The sequence below is a fragment of the Amblyraja radiata genome, chromosome 4 (genome assembly GCF_010909765.2).
Source record: "Amblyraja radiata isolate CabotCenter1 chromosome 4, sAmbRad1.1.pri, whole genome shotgun sequence".
In the NCBI taxonomy this organism is placed as follows: Eukaryota; Metazoa; Chordata; class Chondrichthyes; order Rajiformes; family Rajidae; genus Amblyraja; species Amblyraja radiata.
This window is the reverse complement of record NC_045959.1, coordinates 53,575,537-53,598,749: the sequence shown is the minus strand read 5'-3', so window position 1 is coordinate 53,598,749 and position 23,213 is coordinate 53,575,537. Positions and strand designations below refer to the sequence as shown.

General features: G+C 48.0%; 1 protein-coding gene across 1 annotated transcript; it reads left to right on the top strand.

Moving 5' to 3' along the window:
• The first annotated feature begins 615 nt into the window (after positions 1 to 615).
• Positions 616 to 22,562, top strand: dsel (dermatan sulfate epimerase like). Its single transcript, XM_033019451.1, is given in 4 exon segments — positions 616 to 1,773; positions 17,963 to 18,345; positions 18,348 to 18,525; positions 18,527 to 22,562. Coding segments are annotated over 4 exon segments (3,534 nt in total). The 5' UTR covers positions 616 to 808; the 3' UTR covers positions 20,535 to 22,562.
• Positions 22,563 to 23,213: the final 651 nt, after the last annotated feature.

Genomic DNA, 23,213 nt, shown 5'->3' with positions numbered 1-23,213 from the left:
GCAGGGAGATAGAGAGAGGGAAGAGAGGAAGCCGACAGGAGGAGGGAGAGAGAGGGAGGGGGAGGAGAGGGCGCGGAAAAAGAGGCAGGGAAGGTGAGAGGAGGGAGCGAGGAAGGGGAGAAAGGGTGGAAAGGAGAGAGGGGGACAGAGACAGGGAAGGAGAGAGGAGTGAGAAGGGGAGGGAGAGGAGAGAAGGGAGAGGGAAGGAAGAACGGACAATAGGAAGAGGCGAAGGTGGACACTGCGAGACAGAGGGGAGTGGAGAGAGGTCACGGAAGGAAAGAGTGGGGAGGAGAGCAAGGGAAAGGACGGGGTCAGAACGAGAGACAGCAAGAGAGAGGGTAGAGGGAGAGATCGGGGAGGAGAGAACTGCGGGGACAAGCGGGTGAGAAGAGAGAGAGAGAGGGGGACGGTGGGTCGGGAAGAGGTGGGCAGACGGAGAATGAAACAGGGAGAGATAAAGTAGCGAGAGAGAGAGGGGTTGTGGGGTTCCACACTAGAGGCCGAGAGGAGGGACCGTCAGAGAGGAGGGGTAGTCAGCCAGGAGGGGAGGAGACAGAGACGGGGGAGGAGAGAGTGAGAGCACACAGCTGGAGAAGGGAGGAGAACCAGGGGGAGTGGAGGAGGAGGGAGAGGGAGAGAGGAAGTGGAGAGGAGAGAGGCTGGGACAGAGAGAGGTAGGGGATCCGGAGCAGGGAACCAGGGCTCCGGACGATGAGGAGAGGCTCCGGGGATCTGCTGCCTAGGTTTACGAGCGTGGGACGGGGTGGACATTGAGAGTCCAGTGTCCGGCCACCTCCGGCGGGGCATGGCTTGCGTCGCCCCTCTTCTGCTCTTGGCCGTGTTCACCCCGAGCTGGGGCGCCGATCATGCTGTGTGGGACCGCAGCGGGGACGGCCAACCTACCGCCCACCCTCTGCTCTACTTCGAGCCGCGGGACGTGAAGAGCCTCCGGCAGAAAGCTCGGGGAAGCCACTCCTCTGTCAGCCGGGCCATCCGAGCGGCCGTGAAGACCATGTTGGCCAAGAACACCATCTACCTGCCTCCCGCCGACCACCAGGACTTCACGGCCAAGTGGAACGAGGTGTACGGCAACAATCTGGGAGTCCTGTCGCTCTACTGCCTGTTGTACCCCGAGGACGGCGACGCGCTAGAATTCGCCCTGACCTACTTGGACCGAATGGCCTCTTACCCTCGCTGGCAGGTGAGGACGGCCCCAAACGACGAGGTACCGGTGGCTCACTCTCTCAGCGGCTTCGCCACCGCTCTGGATTTTCTCTACCCCGTCCTGGACGAGGCCAGGAGACAGACCTACCTCGAGAAGATCCACGCAGTTACCGTGGAACTCTACGAGTTCTCCAAGTACCGGGCTTGGGGCAAACACTTCCTCCACAACCATCAGGCCACCAATGTCCTAGCCCTATTGATCGGAGCCTTGGTTCTCAGCCCTCACCAACCCCAGACCGCCTTGCTTTGCAAGCAATTCGCCATCGATATCATGGAGAAGACCATGTTCCTACTTGACCACGTCGTGGACGGCTCGCTGGACGAAGGGGTGGCTTACGGCAGCTACACCTCCAAGTCCATCACGCAGTACGTATTCCTGGCCCTTCGGCACTTCAACCTGAACCACACTGCTAGCCCGTGGTTGAGGCAACACTTCTGGTTCTACTATGCCACCCTGCTCCCCGGCTTCCAGCGTAGCGTTGGCATCGCCGACTCCAACTACAATTGGTTCTACGGGCCGGAGAGTCAGCTGGTCTTCCTGGACAGGTGAGTCAATGGTGGAGATCTTTTCTGGCCACTTCGCGGGGAGAAGGTACAGGAGCCTGAAAACTGTAACGTCCAGGTTCAGGAGCAGCTTCTTCCCTACACCTTCAGGCTATTAAACACTGCAACCTCCAAATAGATTCAGAACTATGTAGATCTGGGGGCATTATTGTTGACTTTGCACTGTCTATTTATTTGTTAGTCTATAAACTGTCTGTTTATATATATATATATATATATATATATATATATATATATATATATATATATTTAGAATATTTTAATATGTCGTATATATATATATATATATACACAGACATATATAATATTAAAATATATTAAATGTTATATATATATATAATTTATGTGTTATATTTATACACACACATACACATACATACATGGTAGGTCAGCGGTGAGTTACTGCCCTACAGTGCCAGACACCCAGGTTCGATCCTGACTACAGGTGCTTCTGTACGGATTTATTCGTTATGCCCATGACCTGTGTGAGTTTTCTCCGGGTACTCCAGTTTCCTCCCACATTCTGAAGACGTACAGGTTTCTAGGTTGTGTACGAAGGAACTGCAGATGTTGGTTTACACCGAAGATGGACACAAAATACTGGAGTAACTCAGCAGACAATAGGTGCAGGAGTAGGCCATTCGGCCCTTTGAGCCAGCACCGCCATTCACTGTGATCATGGGTGATCATCCACATTCAGTACCCCGATCCTGCCTTCACACCATTTCCCCTGACTCCAAAATCTTTAAGAGCCCTATCTAACTCTCTTTTGAAAGCATCCAGAGAATTGGCCTCCACTGCCTTCTGAAGCAGAGAATTCCACAGATTGACAACTCTCTGGGTGAAAAAGTTTTACCTCATCTCCGTTCTAAATGGTCTACCCCTTATTCTTAAACTGTGGCCCCTGGTTCTGGACTCCCTCATCACTGGGAACATGTTTCCTGCCTCTAGCATGTCCAATTCCTTAATAATCTTATATGTTTCAATAAGATTACCTCTCATCCTTCTAAATTCCAGAGTATACAAGCCCAGCCGCTCAATTCTATCAACATATGACAGTCCCGCCATCCAGGGATTTAACCTTGAGAAACTACACTGCACTCCCTCAATAGCAAGAATGTCCTTCCTCAAATTTGGAGACAAAAACTGCATACAATATTCCAGGTGTGGTCTCACTAGGGCCCTGTACAATTGCAGAAATACCTCTTTGCTCCTATACTCAACTCCTCCTGTTATGAAGGCCAACATGCCATTAGCTAGTGATGCTGCCTGTCCCACTGAGTTACTCCAGCATTTTGAATCTATCTTCAGGTTTATAAGTTAATTAGCTTCAATAAAAATTGGACGTTGTTCCTGGAATGTAGAATATTGCTGGTACATCATAAGCGATAGGAATAGAATTAGGCCATTCGGCCCATCAAGTCTACTCCTCCATTCAATCACGGCTGATCTATCTCTCCCTCCTAACCCCCACTTTCTATGGTTTCACAACATTATTAGGCAGGACATCGGAAGGGTATATTGGGAGCAGCTGTTATTGGGCAAGTCCACATTTAACATGTGGGAGTCATTTAAAGGCCAGTTGATCAAAGTTCAAGACTGGTATGTTCTAGCAAAGAGGAAGGGTAATGACGGCAAACAAAGAGAAACTTGGATGACCAAAGAGATGGTAAATTTGATCAAAATGAAAAAGGAAGTCATGCAAGGTTTAAGAGGATGAAGGGGCCTTTGAGAAATATAAAGTAAGGATGAAAGAACTCAATTGGGCAAAATTAGAACGGCAAAATTGACATTCTTCACACATTAAATCCCTTCTCATACCAAGTGCTCACATACATCAGCAGTTTGCATTGCAAAGACAATGTGTAAATCTACAACAGTTCCCATAAACCAGAACCATTTTGTTTTATGTGCTAACTACACAATGACATAAATCAAAGCCATTAATCAACACCTTTATCATATGGAGTAGAGGCTATTAAATTACACATTTTGGTTGCATAAATCGTTTAGCACAGATGGAAACATAATTAATATACTCAGGGATCGATGGTCGGCGAGGCCTCGGTGGGCCAAAGGACCTGGTTCTGCTCTGTATCTCTAAACCAAACTAAAACTATTTATTTACCTATCTACCTATCTACCTACCTACCTACCTACCTACCTACCTACCTACCTACCTACCTACCTACCTACTTATTTATCTATCTTTATATATTTTTCTATCTATATTTCTATCTATCTAACATTTTTGTTGTTTATTATGGGTTTAATACTCTAATCACAAAGTATTTTGTTTAAAAATCTGTTGTACTGCAGCAAGTAAGAATTTCATAGTTCTGTTTCGGGACATCTGACAATAAAACACTCTTGACTCTTGTCAGGGCTTCGGGAGTAATTCAGCCTTCAAGCTCAGTTTTATAGATGTTTAGCCTCCATCTAATCTTGGAGCTGGATGTGATCAATAAAGGACACAATGTGCTGGAGTAACTCAGCGGGTCACGCAGCATCACTGGAGAATATGAATAGGTGACGTTAGGGTTAGAACTCTCCTTGGATGTAATAATCATCAATGCCCAGCTCCACTGCGGTTGAGCAGAGAATAAAGTTGGGGGGGGGGGGGGGGGGGGGGGGGGAGGGGATATGAGGGGTGGTGCTTTAAGGGGGCATAGGGCAAGTTTACAGAGAGCTACTATATAGTGCCATTTTGAGAGGGTGAAGAAGAAGGGTCCAGAATGAAACATCACCGATCCATATCCTCCAGAGATGCCGTCTGACCTACCATTGCTCCAGCATTTTTTTTTACCAGAATGCTGCCTGGATTACAGGGTGTTTAGCTGCAGGAATTAGACACACTTGGTTTCTTATCTCTGGAGCATTAGAGGTTGAGGGGAAACCTGTTAGAAGTATATCAAAATTATGAGGCATGAATAGCAGAACCTGTATAGACAGTCAGAACCTTTTTCCCAGGGTGGAAATGTCAAAGACTAGAGGGCATATCTTTGTGCCAGAGGGGGGAAATTGAAAGGTTGTTTATACAGAGAGTGGTGGGTGCGTGGAACACTCTACTAGGTGTGGTAGTGAAGACATATACTATATACTATTCTGATCAGCACCACCGTTGTGTGTCCAAGAGCCTGTTCCTGCCTCTATGTTCCACATGCAGGTAGAGGAAATTAGTTTAACTTGCCACAATGCTCATAGGTTTGTACATCGTAGGAGCAGAATTAAGCCATTTGGCCCATCAAGTCCACTCTGCCATTCAATCATGGCTGATCTATCTTTCCCTCTTAACCCCATTCTCCTGTCTTCTCTCCATAAACCTTGACACCCTTACTAATCAAGAATATGTCAACCTGCACTTTAGAAATATCCAATGACTTGGCCTCCACAGCCTTCTGTGGTAATGATTTCCACAGATTCACCACCCTCTGGCTAAATAAATTCCTCCTCAGCACAGACATTGTGGGCTGAAGGGCCTGCTTCGGTCCTGTACTGTTCTGTGATCTATGTTTCGTTCAGGTTAATTCAGTGAAAAAGCATGAAAACAGTCCGCTCGGCCCACCAAATCTTCACACCGACCAGCGATCACCCCGTACACTAACACTATCCTACACACTAGGGACAATTTACAATTTTTAGCAAAGCCAATTAACCTGTAAAGCTTTGGAATGTGCGAGGAAACCAGAGCACCTGGGTTCGATCCTGACTAAGGGTGCTGTCTGCACGGAGTTTGTACGTTCTCCCCATGACCACGTGGGTTTTCTCGGGGATCTTCGATTTTCTCCCACACTCCAAAGACGCAGGTTAATTGGCAATGTATAATTGTTAATTGTCCCTCGTGTAAGTGTGCGGGGATCACTGGTCGGTGCAGACTTTCCGTGCTGTATCTCTAAACTAAACTGAACCTAAACTGTACCGTTGCGCCACTGTGCCGCCCATGTACTGTATGTAGCGATTGAGGTACTCTCATTGCCACTGTTCCCTTCCTGTCTCCTTCATGATGAGACAGACCCTCTACTTCTCACCAGTCATGGGGTGAACTAAAATTAGTTGCGGATATCCCTCGAATCAAAATCTTTCTCAGCTAAAATCCAGCTGTTTGGAACATTTGCCGTTGAAGATTAATTGGTGCCTTTTTAAGCTGTTTGTTAGCGTAACTTTATTGCGACTCTATAATGTGAACAGAGATGCGAAAGCACGCGCACCTGTAGGATGCGTTGATGTTGTGGAATATGAAAAAAAAGACGTGTATTTTACTGGTGCCTTTCATTGGGGTTGGACAGGCTAGATGCAGGAAGATTGTTCCCGATGTTGGGGAAGTCCAGGACAAGGGGTCACAGCTTAAGGATAAAGGGGAAATCCTTTAAAACCGAGATGAGAAAAACTTTTTTCACACAGAGAGTGGTGAATCTCTGGAACTCTCTGCCACAGAGGGTAGTTGAGGCCAGTTCATTGGCTATATTTAAGAGGGAGTTAGATGTGGCCCTTGTGGCTAAGGGGATCAGAGGGTATGGAGAGAAGGCAGGTACGGGATACTGAGTTGGATGATCAACCATGATCATATTGAATGGCGGTGCAGGCTCGAAGGGCCGAATGGCCTACTCCTGCACCTAATTTCTATGTTTCTATTGTACCTCAAAATGGTTCCTAATCAATGACATTCTGTACCATTGAGGGGAAACAAGCAAAGCACCTTGACACACTGCAACCATGCAACTGTATCGGGCAGCACGGTGGTGCAGCGGTAGAGTTGCTGATCCTGACTACGGGGGCTGTCTGTATGGAGCCTCAGAATATAAAGACGTACCCTGAGAAAGGAGATGAGGAGAAATTTCTTCAGTCAGAGGGTGATGAATCTTTGGAATTCATGGCAGCAGGAGGCCAAGTCAATGGATATTTTTTAATGCGGAGATTGATAGATTCTTGATTAGCATGGGTGGGAAGAAAGCTGGAGAATGGGGTTGAGAGGGAAGGATAAATCAGTCATTATTGAATGGCAGAATAGAGTTGACATGCTGAATGGCCTAATTATGCTCCTATAACTTATGAACTTAAGAACTGCAAGCTCTCACAAACAGCAATGTGGAATTGATCAGATTTGGCTTACAGAGCCCTCAAGCATAGAAACATGTTCTTTGGCCCAGAAAGTCAGGACTCACGGGCCTGAGCTATAGCGAGAGGTTGAGCAGGCTAGGACTATTCCTTGGAGTGCAGGAGGATGAGGGGTGATCTAAAAGAGATGTACAAAGTTATGAGAGGAACCGATTAAGTAGATGCACAGAGTCTCTTGCCCAGAGTAGGGGAATTGAGAACTAGAGGAGAAAGGTTTAAGGTGAGGGGGGAAAGGTTCAATAGAATCCTTAGGGGTAACGTTGTTGGGGCAGGTTCCATTGTACTATCACTATGTTTAAGTAACATTTAGACAGGTACATGGATAGGACAAATTTAGAGGGATATGGGCCAAACGCAGGTAGGTGGGACTAGTGTAGATGGGATATGTTGGTCGGTGTGGGCAAGTTGAGCTGAAGGGCCTGTTTCCACGCTGTATCACTCTATGACTATTATCGTCCATCTTCTGGTCTGTCTCCATCTTCCTGTCACATTCCAGGAGATTTCCAGCTGCCATTGTTCCCCCACAGTTAACCTAATGTTCCTAATATTAAAAAAAGATGTGCTCATGTTTGATACCCAATGAACATCCCACACCAATTAACCCAAATAGAGTCATGGAGTCATACAGCATAGAAACAAGCCCAAATTGCCCATGTCAACCAGGATACCCCATCTATGCTAGTTCTACTTGCCTGTGTTTGGCCCATATCCCTCTAAACCTTTCCTATCCAAGAAAGACATTTATTTTAAATGTTGTTATAATACCTGCCCCAATTACCTCCTCTGGCAGCTCATTCCATATACCCACCACTGCCTGCTGAAAAAATTGCTCCTCAGGTTCCTATTAAATCTTTCCCTCTCATCTTAAATCTATGTCCTCCGGTTCTTGATTCCTCTACTCTGGGTAAACGACTTTGTTCATTCACCCTATCTACTCCCCTCATGATTTTATATACTTCCATAAGTTCACCTCACAGCCTTCTGCACTCCAAGGAATAAAGTCCTAGCCTGCCCAACCTTTCCCTGGAGCTTTGGCCCTCAAATCCTGGCAGCATGCTCTCAAATTTTCTCTGCATTCCTTCCAGCTTAACAACTTCTTTCTTACAGCAGAGTGACCAAAATGGAATAAAACACTCTAAATGCAGTTTCAGCAATCTCTTGTTCAATCGTAAAATAACATCCCAACTTTTATACCTAGTTATGCTTTGAAATGGGAAATGAGCTTCATTAATAGTGTATCACAGCAGGGTTCATCGGACAGAGAATAAGAATCTGGCCATTTGACCCATTAACTCTGCTCCACCATTCGATCATGGCTGTTTTATTTTTCTTTCTCACCTCCATTCTCCTGCAACTTTACCGTTGTGCCACTGTGCCTCTCCTCTTGATTTTAAGAAAAATAAGCAATATCTGGCAAGAAGATTTAAGTGCAAGAATAGAGATATCTTCCAGAGCTCTGGGGAAAGCCCATCTGTTATAATGTTTCTCTACTAAAAGAAGGATGTATTTACGAACAAAAAAGACACGTGCCTGGAATATCTTAGTGAGTCAGGCAGCGTCTCTGGAGAACATGGATAGGTTATGTTTCAGTTTGGGACCCTTCTTCTGAAACACTGCCTTTCCATGTCTTCCAGAGATGCTGCCTGACATATACCAGCACTTTCTGTCTTTTTTTATAAACCACCATCTGCAGTTCCTTATATTTATATTTGTGATCAAATGGATGTGAAGGGATATAGATTATTTGGGGGTGGCACGGTGGCGCAGCAGTAGAGTTGCTGTCTTACAGCGCCAGAGACCAGGGTTCGATCCTGACTACGGATGCTGTCTGTACACTCTCCCTATGACCGCGTGGGTTTTCTCCAGGTTCTCCGGTTTCCTCCTGCACTCCAAAGATGTATAGGTTTGTAGGTTCTGTCCCAGGGAGCTGCACGTGCGGTGGTGGTGCCCCGGGAAGCTGCGCGGGCCCGAACATCCGCGGCGCCGAGCAGACCGCGCCCCGGTAGGCTCGACATACCCCACTGGCCTCCCAGAGGATTGCAGTGAAGCCAGGTGGCAAGGCCTGCCTGGGCCGAAGGAGCCTCAGCAGTGGTGGTGATGGGAACCTAGGCGGCGGCAGCAGGAGCCTCGGCAGTAGCATGAGCCTTGGCGGTGGTGAGGCCTCGGCGGCAACGGAAGCCTCCTCAATGGCAGACGGAACCTCGGTGGCAGTGGGGCCTCACAATCGTTCTGATCAGTGGTGGTCGATGAGTGTGAAGGGGGAGGGGAGGACAATGGGGATCTGGCGTGGGGTGACCTTTGTGAGGGACGGTGTGGGGGATGGGGGGGACGACCCTAGTTTAAAATCCTCTGGCCAGGGGATAAGTCTGTTTATTTGTTCCGGTGAAGGCGCTATGCACACGACAGCCAGATAACAGTCGCTTTTCTTTTCTTTTGTTTTAACTTTTGATTTCATGTTTTCATGACTGTGTGTTATGACTGTCCATAGACCAATTTCCCTCCAGGGATAAATAAAGTTTTATCGTATCGTATTGTGGGTTAATTGGCTTCTGTAAATTGTCCCTAGTGTGTAGGATAGTTCTGGAGTATGGGTTATTACTGGTCTGCGTGGACTCGGTGGGCTGATGGGCCTGCTCCAAGTTGTATTTGTAAAGTAAGTCATGTGCAGATAGTTGGAGACAAATACGATGGTGGTATTTAAGGTATTTTTGGGGAGACACATGAATAGTGAATGGAATGAATGGAGTGAATGGAGGGATGTAGATCACATGCAGACTGATGAGCTTAGTTTTTCTTGGCATCATGTTTAGCACAGACTTTGTGGGCCAAAGGACCTGTTTCTATGCTGTATTGTTCAATGTTTTGTGTGCAGGGCTGCAGCAAAGGTTCACTAGACTTATTTCTGGATTAGAGTTTTCATTTGTGGAGGGATTAAATATACTCAGCCTGATTTATCTCGACTTTAGCAGAACGTGACATGATTTCATTGAAATGTATTACGTTCTCTGAGGCTTGGCAAGACAAATGTTTCCTTTGGCTGAGGTCTGGAATCCAAGGTCATACAGACCATCCCTGGTTAACGAATTGATCTTTTTTTTAAAAGACGTCCATAAGTCAGTTTTAGGCATAAATTAAAAAATGCACAAATATCACTCGGTAGCACCATTGCAATAAATGGCATCAAAAGCATATGAGATTATGAAGAGCGATTATTAAAAGTAGCGAAGGAAAGGAAAATAATAGAAACAAGGAACTGCAGATGCTGGTTTGCACAAAAGGACACAGGTGCTGGAGTAACTTAATAAGTCAGGCAACATCCCAGCAGAACATGGATAGGTAACGTTTTGGGTCCGGAGCCTTCTTTAGATGTCCCAAACGGAATCATCTCCTATCCATGTGTGCAAATGCACATTGCCAGAATCATGCACAGTTTCTTCCCACCTGTTATCAGGCAACTGAACCATCCGATCACCAACTAGAGAGTGGTCCTGAGCTACAAAAAAACCTCATTGGAGGCCCTCGGACTATCTTTGGCTGGACTTTATCTTGCACTAAACGCTATTCACACTATTCCCTTTATCATGTATCCGTACACTGTGGATGGCTCGATTGTACCTGTATAGTTTTTCCGCTGACTAGATAGCACGCAACACTGTACCTTGGCACAAGTGATAATAAATTAAAAACCAAACTAAACTAAACTTAACTGGGATGCTGCCTGACCCGCTGAGTCACTCCAAAACTTTGTGTCCTTTAGAGAGCAAACTAGTTTTGCTTTTAGAAGCAATGACCATATGTAAGTATGCTTCATCTGGAACATCAGAGGTTAAGGAGAGACCAGATGAAGTGGTAAAATTATAAGATGCATAGATAGGGTAGACAGAATCTTTTCTCTCCTAGGTAGAAATGCCAATTACTAGAGGGCATAGTTTTAATGTAAGAGGGGCAAAATTTATAGATGTTGTCCGGGGTAATTTATTTACACAGGTTGGTGGGTGTGTGGAATGCAATGCCAGGGGTAGAGGTGGAGGCAGATATGGCTTAGAAACAATGGAGGTGGTGAGGATGCCTTCCAGTAGTGTGAGGACCAGAGGGCACATCCTCAGAATAAAAGGATGTACCTTTGGAATGGAGATGAGGAGGAATTTCTTTTGCCAGAGGGTGGTAAATCTGTGGAATTCATTGCCCCAGATGACGGTGGAGCCTGTCATTGGGTCTTTCTAAAGCGGAGATGTTCAGGTTCTCGATTCGTTAAGGTGTCAAGGGTTATGGGGAAAGGGCAGGAGAATAGAGTTGAATAGGAACAGTGCATCAGCCACGATTTAATGAGTCTGAAGAAGGGTCTTGACCCGAAATGGCACCCATTCCTTCTCTCCATTAATGCTGCCTGCCTTGCTGAGTTACTCCAGCATTTTGTGTCTATCTTTGATTTTAACCAGCACCAGCAGTTCTTTCCTACACAGCCATGATTGAATGGTGGAGCAGACTCGTTGGGCCGAATTGCCTAATTCTGTTCCTATATCATATATAATACTGTGATATGAGAGACTTTTGGATAGTCACATGGATATGCTGGGAATGGATGGATATGGATTACATGCAGGTATAAGTAGATTAGTGTATCTCGGTATCATGTCTGGCATGGATATTGTGGGTTGAAGGGCCAGTTCCTGTGCTGTAAAGTGCTGGAGTAACTCAGCGGGTCAGGCAGCATCTCCGGAGAACATAGTTGGTGACATTTTGAGTCGGGACTCTTCTTCAGACTCATTGTTGGGGGAGGTGGAAGGGGAAGAAAGCTGGAAGAGAGGAGGGGTTCATCAATGCCCAGCAGGTAATAGGTAGATGGTGAGGGAGGAGGGTTGGTTATTAGGCAGATGGTGCACGAAGGCCAGAAATGAAGGATTCGCCCAGAAATTAGGGTCGTGCTGGATGGTTCACTAAGGGAGGATATACTTGATATAAGCGGGAGTCTCAATGAAATTTACTGAATAATGAATGCACTGCAAATTTATAATGCAGTTTCAGTAGGGTAATGATTAGGGTTTTTTAATTGTTTAAGAAGGAACTGCAGATGCTGGAAAATCGAAGGTAGACAAAAGTGCTGGAGAAACTCAGCGGGTGCAGCAGCATCTATGGAGCGAAGGAAATAGGCAACGTTTCGGGCCGAAACCCTTCTTCAGTCTGAGTTTCTCCAGCACTTTTGTCTACCTAGGGTTTTTTAATTTACTGCCAAAGAGGTACACCAATGAACGCATTCTAGAGAAGTGTTCAAATAGACACAAAGCCTTGAAGTATATGTGAACGAGCACCTGGACTCTTTCCAGAGACCAAAACCTTGTTGAACAAATCTGCCTTCCTTCACAAAGCTATGAAAACGTAACAGCCTCCAGCACAGCAATATTAGGTTAACACCCGTCTGGGTCTGGCAGTGGAAATAAAAGCATGCGGTTATATAACACCTACCACAACTTTGACGCTGCTTCAGTTGATTACCCATGGGATAGCATGGTTGTAGGAAACAATGCAAAGCAATATCCCACAATCAGAGCCAGCACGATGACAAGAAATGCATTTACTGGTGGCAAATCTTGATTAGTGTGGGTATCAGGTGTTATGGGGAGAAGGCAGGAGCATGGGGTTAAGAAGGAAAGATAGATCAACCATGATTGAATGGTGTAGATGATGGGCCGAATTGCTTAATTCTGCTCCTATTACTTATGAACATAAAAATTGACCAAATCCAACAGGAAGAATTTTACTTTATGCGCTGGCACAGTGACTGAGTTACTGTATCACAGCACCAGAGAACCAGGTTCATTCCTGACCTTTGGTGCTGTGCAGAGTTTGCACGTTCTCCCTGTGACCGTATGGATTTTCTCCAGGTGTTTCGGTTTCCTCCTTCATCCTAAAGACATGCAGGTTTGTAGGTTAATTGGTTACCCCAGTGTGTAGAATGCGAAAGTGGGATAACATAGAACTAGTGTGAACAGGTGATCGATGGTCGGCTTGGACTCTTCAGGACATACAGCGCTGAAACAGTGTCTTTTGCCCACCAAGTCCATGCCGAACAGCGATCCCTGTACACGTAGTAACCTACACACTAGGGACAATTTTACCAAAGCCAATTAACATACAAACCTGTACGTCTTTGGAGCCCACCGAGCCTTTGAACCAGAACACCCGGAGAAAATCCACGTGGTCACAGGGAGAATGTACAAACTCCGTGCAGGTAGCACCCATAGTCAGGATGGAACCCAGGTCTCTGGGGCTGGGAATCAGTAAAACTCTACTGCAGTGCCACCATACCGTCCCAAAGCCGAGTCTGATTCAGAGATAATTTTTAGACAACTAGAAGAGAGGCTTGTCGGCATGGACTCGGTGGGCCTACTTCCACACTGCATCTCTAAACTAAAGTTTAAAACTAGGACGAAAATCTTGTTCAAACAGCAAAAAATGTAACCGAAAGATAACTGTTATTGTGTTTAATATACAGCGGACAGTGTTTATGTTTTAAAGAAATAAATAGTTGAAGGCAAAGGAGCGAAGGTGCTGGGCAGGATACAAAGGCTCTCTCTCTCTGTCCAGCTGTGGAAGCTCATCTCTTTATGGGAAAACAATTCCAAGAGAGAAAAGGGCAGAGAGGAAAGTTGGACGGAGGAGATGTTGGCGGGGAATGGGAAGATGGCTGATCCCTGAGACTGCCAAGATGCATTCTGGCTGTGTGAGGTATTGAGTCAAATGGAACAGTGCGTCCCAGGCTCAAGAGGGTGTTCATAGGTTCCTGGAGCAGAATTAAGCCATTCGGCCCATCGAGTTCATTCGGCCATTCAATCATGGCTAATCTATCTTTCCCTCTCAACCTCGTTCTCCTGCCTAAGGGGCGATATGGAGAGCATGGCAAAAGTGAGATTGTTCATTAATTCATTCATTTGGTGACATGGGAATGACTGGCAAACCCAATCTTTATTATCCATCCCAAATTACCACTTAACAAAGATACAGATTGCTGGAGTTACTCAGTGGGTCAGGCAGCATCCCTGGAGAGCATGGATAGGTGACGTTTCAGGTCGGGATCCTTCTTCAGACTGGAAATGTCACCTATCAATGTTCTCCAGAGATGCTGCCTGACCCGCTGATTTATTCCAACACTTTGTGTCCATTTCTGTATTAACCAGCATCTACAGTTTAGTTTAGTTTAGCTTCGAGCTACAGCGCAAACTGGCCCTTCGGCCCACCTGGTCCGCACCGACCAGCGATCCCCGCACTATTAACACAATCCAACACCCACTTGGGACTAAAGTTTTACATTTATCAAGCCAATTAACCTACAAACCTGTACGTCTTTGAAGTGTGAGAGAAAATCTAAGATCTCGGCAGAAAACCCACGCAGGTCACAGCGAGAAAGTACAAACTCCATACTGACAGCACCCGTAATCGGGATCGAACCCGGGTCCCCGGCGCTGCATTCGCTGTAAGGCACAAACTCTACCGCTGCGCCTCCACGGCTGTAGTTCTTTGTTTCTACAGTAAGTGTACACTAACTGTGCATTAACTACAGATAGAATACATTACAAGTACAGTAATACTACTTACTGGTTGGAGAGAGACCACAACCAAAACTATGGTTCTTCCCAAAATGAAGTTATCCTCTTGTGTTTCAGGTGTGCTGATGCCTGCAAACTGGTTCAATGGTTGAACGGTGGTTTATTTGTCACATGTGCAACTGCGCAATGAAATTCGTTCACTGAATTTCAGTGGGGCAATGTTTTGGCGTAATTTCTAAATTCTGAAGCCCGGCCCCCTAATGCAGGAAACTCCACTGAAAATATTTGGTTGTGGGGGATTATGCCTGCCTGAAATTTTTCATCAAAAGCTATTTGGACAGGTGCATGGATAGGAAAGGTTTAAAGGGATATGTGCCAAACGCAGGTAAATGGGACTAAATGGGGCTCTGACACGGGTGAACACGAGAAAAGCTGCAGGCCCCGATGGCATCTCGGGGCGAGTACCCAAGTCCTGTGCTACGCAGCTAGCTCCAGTGCTCACTACATTATTCAACCTCTCCCTGGACAAGTCCATGGTCCCTGCCTGCTTCAAAAAATCTATCATCGTACCGGTACCTAAAAATGCCTCCCCAGCCTGTCTGAATGACTACCGTCCGGTGGCCCTTACCTCAGTAGTCATGAAATGCTTTGAGAGGCTGGTGAAGAAACACATCTGCGCCTTCCTCCCTCGGAACATGGACCCGTTGCAGTTCGCATACCGTCCGAACAGATCCACGGACGATGCGGTCTCCCGGGTTTTGCACACCGCTCTCTCCCATCTGGACAGCCAGAAGGGGGGCTACGTGAGGATGCTGTTCATAGACTACAGTTCAGCCTTCAACACGATAGTCCCCACCAGACTGGCCGGGAAGCTAATGGAATTGGGGCTCAACACCTCCCTGTGTGCCTGGGTCCTGGACTTTCTCATCGCCAGGCCCCAGGTGGTCAAGATGGGAGGGAATACATCGAAGTCCCGCACCCTGAGCACAGGATCGCCCCAGGGTTGCGTCCTCAGCCCCCTATTGTACTCACTGTACACACATGACTGTGTGGCTAGGTTCAGCTCCAACTCAATAATTAAGTTTGCTGATGACACTGTGGTGGTGGGCCTGATCTCAGACAAACGATGAGAAGGCCTACCGGGAGGAGGGTGGCTGATCTAGCACTCTGGTGCCAGGATAACAGCCTCCTCTTGAACATCAAAAAAACGAAGGAGCTGATCATGGACTTTAGGAGGGCACATCATCCGAGGACGTACACTCCATTGAGGATAAATGGGGATCCTGTGGATTGGGTGAACTGTTTTAAATATCTGGGAGTCCACATCTCCGAGGATATGACATGGTATCACACAGCCTCAGCACTCGTGAGTAAGGCAAGGCAGCGCCTTTACCACCTCAGGCATTTGAGGAAATTCAGAGTGTCTCCGAGGATCCTCCAGTGCTTCTACGCAGCGGCGGTGGAAAGCATCTTGTCCGGGAACATTACCATCTGGTTTGGGAATTGCTCTGCCAAGGACAAGAAGGCTCTGCAGAGAGTAGTGCATTCGCCAAACGCACTATGGGAACTTCACTTGCCCCCCTGCAGGAACTATACATCAGGAGGTGCAACTCCAGAGCCAACATATCATGAGAGACCCCTTCCACCCCTGCAACGGACTGTTCCAGCTTGCTACGGTCAGGCAAACGCCTCCGTTGCCATGCGGTGAGAACAGAGAGGGTTGAGAAGGCGTTTCTTCCCAGAGGCCATTCGGACTGTAAATGCCTATCTCACCAGGGACTAACTCTACTGAACGTTTTTCCTTCCATTATTTATTATGTAAAGGTATATGTGTGTTATGATTGTGTTTATAGTTTGTTTGGTTGTTTGTCTTTTTGCACAAAAGTCCGCGAGCATTGCCACTTTCATTTCACTGCACATCTCGTATGTGTATGTGACAAATAAACTTGACTTGACTTGACTTGACTTGAATGGTGCATCTTGGTCACCTCAGCAGGAGGATGAGGAGTGATCTTATAGATGTATAAAATCATGAGAGGATTAGATCGGGTAGACCAGTGGTTCTTAACCTGCGGATCGGGACCCCCATGAGGGATCGTTTGGGGCTTTACCGGGGGACATGAAGGGTTCATAAATAACATATCCATTTGTTGAGCCCATTTTAGGAACCTCACAAAGGTAAATACCACATACAGTATTTTGTTTGCGTATGCACGTACGTATGCCCAAAAGGTTAAGAACCACTGGGGTAGACGCACAGAATTTCTTGCCGAGAGTAGGGGAATTGAGATCCAGAGGAAAAAAAGGGTAGTCTGTAAAACAACCTTCAAACAGACTACCATGACTATTTTAGTAAACATTGGACAGGACAATAAGGCCATTTGTTTGATGTCTTTATAATGTGCGGTGCATTATCTGGGCTTTTGTATTATCCAAGGAGGTGCTCTCTTCTATTTCCCTGGATAATCAATGGTCCACTGTAGAAAGAATATACTTGCAGCCAATTAAGATGAAAGGGTTGATAGAATAGATGTTTAATCTTGTCCTTTTTTCCTTATTGATCCAATGCTTAATTTAACAAAGCTTCATTGATGTTCATTAAGGGCAATTAACATTGAGCCCAAGAAAACACTGAATATATCAGGATGCACAGCGCATGTGAAATTTCTTGAATTAATTCACAGTGATTAGACATGTGGTTTGTCCTTTGACTTTAGTTTAGTTTAGAGATGCAGTGCGGAAACAGGCCCTTTGGCCCACCGAGTCCGTGCCGACCAACGATCACCCCGTGCACAAAACACTACCCTACACACGAGGAACAGTTTACAGTTGTACCGAAGCCAATTAACTTACAAACCAGTACGTCTTTGGAATGTGGGAGGAAACTGGAGCACCCGGGGGAAACGCACGTGGTCACAGGGAGAATGTACAAACTCCGTACAGGCTGCCCCCACAGTCGGGTTTGAACTCGGGTCTCTATAGCTGTAAGGCAGCAACTCTACCGCTAGGTACATTTGGACAGGTTTCGAATAGGATAGTTTTAGAGGTCTATGGGCCAAACGCAGGTCGGCGGGGCTATTGCAGATAGGGCATTGTGGTCGGCGTGGGCAAGTTGGGTCGAATAGCTTGTTTCCACGCTGTATGTCTCTGTGACTGACTCTTCATGAAGCCGTGAGCAATTTTGAAACTATTATTATGCAATTAATTAAAACATATGGTCAAAGCATTTTCAATTATAATTTTTCTGCATCTCTCTCCAAACCTGCATGTCTTTGGACCGTGGGAGGAAATTGGAGCACCCAGCGAAATCTGGGCAGATCACCGGGATAACGTACAAACTCTGTACACACAGCAGCCACAGTCAGGATGGTACCCAGGACTCTACCGCTGCGCCACTGTGCCACCCCTGTTCTGTCATTGTGTTCTAGAGCTTGTGGAGGTGCAGCAAGTAAGAATGTCATTGTCCCCGTCCTGGTGTAAATGGTAATGAAATGCTCTTGACTGTGTTGCAGGTACGTGCTGAGGGACGGCAGTGGAAACTGGTTGGCCAAGCAGATCCGGAGGCATCGTCCCAAGGATGGACCCATGGAGCCCTCGAGCGCCCATCGGTGGTGCACTCTGCACACCGAGTTCATCTGGTTCGACCCCCAGCTGGTCCCTCGGCCCCCGGACCACCACGGCACCCCGAGTCTCCACGTCTTCTCCAACTGGGGGGTAGTCACCTATGGAGGGGGCTTGCCCAACGGGCCGGGCAACACCTTTGTCTCCTTCAAGTCGGGGAAGCTGGGCGGCCGGGCGATCTACGAGATAGTCCACGGGTCTCCCTACTCCTGGATCGATGGGTGGAGGAACTTCAACCCAGGCCACGAGCACCCGGATCAGAACTCCTTCACCTTCGCCCCAACGGGCAGGTGTTTGTATCTGAGGCGCTCTACGGACCCAAGTACAGCTACCTCAACAACGTGCTGGTCTTTGGTCCCTCGCCCAGCAGCCAGTGCAACCAGCCCTGGGAAGGCCAGCTCGGAGAATGCGGACAATGGCTCAACTGGCTGGCCGAGGAGGCCGGGAGCTCTGGGGGGGGAGCTGGTGACCGCAGATGAACACGGGGGCATGGTCTTCACCAGCGGCGAGGCGGCCAGGGCTTACTCCTCCTCCATGGGCCTGCGTAGTGTCTACCGGGCACTCCTGCTCCTCAACTCCCAGACCTTGCTGGTGGTGGACCATGTGGAGCGAAGTGTTGACTCTCCCTTGGAGCAGGCCAGCTCCTTCTTCCACAATCTGGACATCGACTTCAAGTACGTGCCCTACTCTGCTCCGGGGGGGCTGAACGGGGCCATGATGGATGTGTGGGACGCCCAGTACAAGATGTTCTGGTTTGACCCCGGCGGCTCCAGCCCCGAGCCCCGCCTGCAGGACACCGAGCAGGCCGCAGAGTTCAAGAAACGTTGGACCCAGTACGTCAACGTGACCTTCTCCCTGAGCGGTCCTGTCAGCCGCATGGCCTACCTCTTCCATGGCCCCTATGTCCTCGTCTCCGACTGCAGGTTCCTGGACGACGGCGGGCACGGCCTCAAGGTCGGGTTGACAGTCAACGGCACGCCGGTGGTGGTGTCCCTGGCCACGCGCCACTCCGACCCCAGCGCCCGCTTCTCCTACCTGGGCTTTGGAGGGTACGCCATGGTGGAGGAACCTCACCAAGTCACCAGGTTCGGGCTGGGGATCACCGCCGTCCAGGGACGGCGCTCGGTGGGGGCCGTCTTCTTCCACTTCGGCATGACGGTGAAGGCGACGGTGGCAGTAGGCTTGTGTCTGGGCTTGGGCTTGGTGGCCACCCGTTGCCGGTTCCACCTCTCCTTCGGCAAGCTGCTGCGCCTGGCCCTGTTGATCGCGGTCACCCTCTGGCTGGTGGAATTGGCCGTGCTGTGGACCACCTGCAGGCAGCCCCTCTGCGGTGCCAACTGGACAGGGGGAGAGCCTGGACCCGACCCCTCTCAGTGGGACCCTGTACTGGGCAAGATGTCCCCTCTGGTGGTGGCCTCCTTGCCCGGTTCCGGGGCCGAAATCCTCGAGCATCTCTTCGCCAACTCCACCGACTTCCTGTATGTCAGACTGCCCATGGAGGAGACGGGGGCTGCTGAAATGGACCCCTTCCTCGATGCCTGCGAGTGGAAGGGGTCGGACGCTCAGCAGGGCCGTTACCGCCTGGTCCAGGGCTGGCTCCAGTCTCTGGTGCACGGCACCAAACTCCACCTGCAGAATGTCCCCATGCACCCTGGAACCAGGGGCGATACGACCGGGGATAATCCCGGAGGATCCCCCGACAAGAAGAGGAAGACCAGGAGGAAGGCCTCCTCTGCCGACCGGAGGTACAGGGAGAACGTGGAGAGGAACGCAGATGAGGTCCACCAGTTGAGGAGACACCTGGCTTCCTATCCCAACGCCCGGGTGGTCCTCAGTTTAAGTAGCGGGGCATGGACCCTCAAGCTACCCTTCATCCAGGGAGTTCTAGGGGCTTCCACTAGGACCATGCTAGTGGTGAGGGACCCTCGGGCCTGGGTCCACTCCTTGCTCTTCAACAGCAAGCCCAGCCTCTACTCCCTGAGCAACATGCCTCAGCGCCTCACCTCCCTCTTCCAGCGGGACGCCGCCGAGGCGTGCTCGCCTCCCTCCGCCTACGCCGTAGAGTTCGAGCGTCACCGGAGGTATTTCTCCTCCTCTTCCAAGAACGTGGTGGCCCTCCTGGCTCACCTGTGGCTCGCCAACACCGAGGCAGCAATGAGGGTCAACGGGAGGCTCTCGGCCGCAACCTACTTGCTGCTGAAGTTTGAAGACATCGTCAACCGCCCCGAGGAAGCAGCCGAGAAGGTCTACACGTTCCTGGGGTTCCCGCTGCCCCCGGCTGTGCTGAACAGGATACTCTTCACCACCTCCACCAACTTGTTCCACCTCCCGTTCGAGGGGGAGGTCTCTCCCAGCAACCTCCATGTCTGGAGGGACAGGATGTCCCAGCAGGACATTAGCACTATCGAGGACATCTGCTGGTCAGTGATGGCCCAGTTAGGCTACTCCAGGGTAACCAGTTGAACACCGCACTCCCAGGGGTTTCAACACCATTGAGATGGGACGGAGTGCACAGCGGGGTCCCTGGACCTATTCAGACGAGGTTTCACCAGAAGGGTTTGCACAGGAGATGGAAGATGAAACATAGGAGATGGAAGGAAACCGCGACATTTCACTGTAGCCCGGTGCACGTGACAATAAACCAAGACTAAACTAAACATGCGGTGCTCACTCCAAGCAGTGGTGATTCCCACTCAAGTTCCCTTTCACACAGGTAGTTGTGGAGCCATTAATGGGGATGGTGCATGTGTGAGGGGCCCACTCATCCTCGTTCTAATCATTTCTGTTCAACAGTAAGCCCAGTCTGCTCAGCAACACTCCCCAGTATTTAGCTGCATCCTGGACAGTAAAACTCTCAAGTATTCCATGTGAAGAGACTGAGCCAAAAAAATTGAATATGAGGAGCTGTTCCTCCAGTTTGCATGTGGCCTCACCCTAGTAGTGGAGGAGACCTAGGACAGAGGGGTCAGCGTGGGAATGGGAAAGCAACCGAGAGATCCAGCATGCTTTGGTGGACCGAGTGCAAATATTCAGTGAAACGGTCGGCAAGTCTACGCTTGGTTTGCCCACATCGGAAACGCCGGATGCAGTTGATGAGGTTAGAGGAGGTGCACGTGAACCTCTGTCTCACCTACAACTTCTGAAAACTTTTGGTCCTAGGGGTATTGTAGGATTTTGCAGAGAAGCACATCAACAATGAAGAGCGGTTCACGGTGGGAAATCGATCGATGGATGTGAACCATGTGGAAACAGGATGGTTGGAGGGGAAATCAATGTAATCTTGTTACCATGTTACACATTGTTGGTTTTTTATCATCTACATTAGCTTTGGAGCCAAGCGAGACAGGCATGGGTCACCTCAGACCATTATGGTGATCGCTATCTGCAGATGATTTTTCCTGGTACTCTGCTTGTTATAGACATTTCGGGTACAGCTGCCACTGTAAAGCAACCTCTCTCAGCCTCTCCAGAGGTGTAAGAGTCAAACATACAGTATACAGGCTGACTGGTTTGTGTAGGAAGGAACTGCATATGCTGGTTTATACCGAAGAATAACACAAAATGCTGGAGTAACTGAACGGGTCGGACAGCATCTCTGGAGTAAAGGAATAGCTGACATTTCAGGTCGGAATCTTTCTTCAGAGTCAAGACTTGAGACTGACCAAAAATTATCCCGTACATTAACCTACACACACTCGGATCAATTTTACAGCTCACTGAACCTACTTATCCTACAAGCCTATTGGTCTTTGGAGTGTGGGAGCAAACCGGAGCACCCGGAGGAAACCCGCGTGATCACAGGGAGAATGTATAAAGTCCATACAGACAGTACCCATAGTCAGGATCAAATGAGGGATTCTGGCACTGTAAGTCAGCAACTCCACCATCTCTTTTTCTCCAGAGAGGCTGCCGAATGTGCTGATTTACTCCAGCATTTTGTGTCTATCTACAGGTTCTTGCTTGGCAAGCATTTTTACTATCCTGCACTGTGGTTAAAATTTATCACTGTAAGAATGGCATATCCAAAAATGTACCATGGAGAAGTACTTTAGAAATGCAATGAACTTGTAAATGTGGTTATCAATGGGAATGAACACATCTGCCATTGTAAAGGGTCCAACCCGAAACTTCACCTATTCAGCGATGATGCCTAACCTACTAAGTTACTCCAACACTTTGGGTCTTTTTGTTTATAAAGCAACATTTGCAGTTCCTTGTTTCTACTTTGGGTCTTTTTCTGCCAATGTTACAAGCCTTGCCCAAACTTTGGTCAGGTATCCGTACATGTTAACACAGCTTCTTTCATAGAGTCATAGTCATACAGCATTGGCCAGCTCGTCCATGCTGACCAAGATCTCCTATTAGGGACGGCAAAGTGTCGCAGTGGTAGAGTTGCTGCCTTACAGCACCAGAGACCCGGATTTAATGCTGATTACAGGTGCTTGGCTGTGCGGAGTTTTCACGTTCTCCCTGTGACCTGTATGGGTTTTCTCCAGGATATCCCATTTCTTCCTATAAAGGGAATAACGTGAATAACATTTAGTGCGAGATAAAGTCCAGTGAAGTTCGATCAAAGATAGTCTAAGAGTCTCTAATGACATAGCTAGTAGCTCAGGACTGGTCGCTAACTGTTGGTAGATGGTTCAGTTGCCTGATAACAACTGGGAAGAAACGGTCCCTGAATCTGGATTTACAGAACTTTTTGGGACTTTTTGGAATGACAATTGTTTCTTGCCTCCTCCACTTCTATTTGCTTTGTGAAGGAAAATGATTAATGAGATGTATCCTAGCTGTTGGAGATGATTGAGTGCACCTGGAGGCAGGACGAGATTACTTAATGTTCCCCTTTCTTCCCCACCTCAACTCAATGATTTGAAGGAAATTAATGTGGCATTTGATAGATCAATGAATCAAGATTAGAACAGGTTGCTCTGGCAAGGAAACTGATACAGGACAGAATGGCCAAATAGCTTCTTTCCGTATCATTTCTTCTGGATAAAAGCCCATCATATTAATATGAAGATATCAGTTGGAGCAACCAAAGGTTGAAATTGGTTAACTGATACTACTTTATCTGAATTATTTTACCGAAGCCAATTAACCTACAAACCTGGAGTGTAGGAGGAAACTGGAGCACCTGGA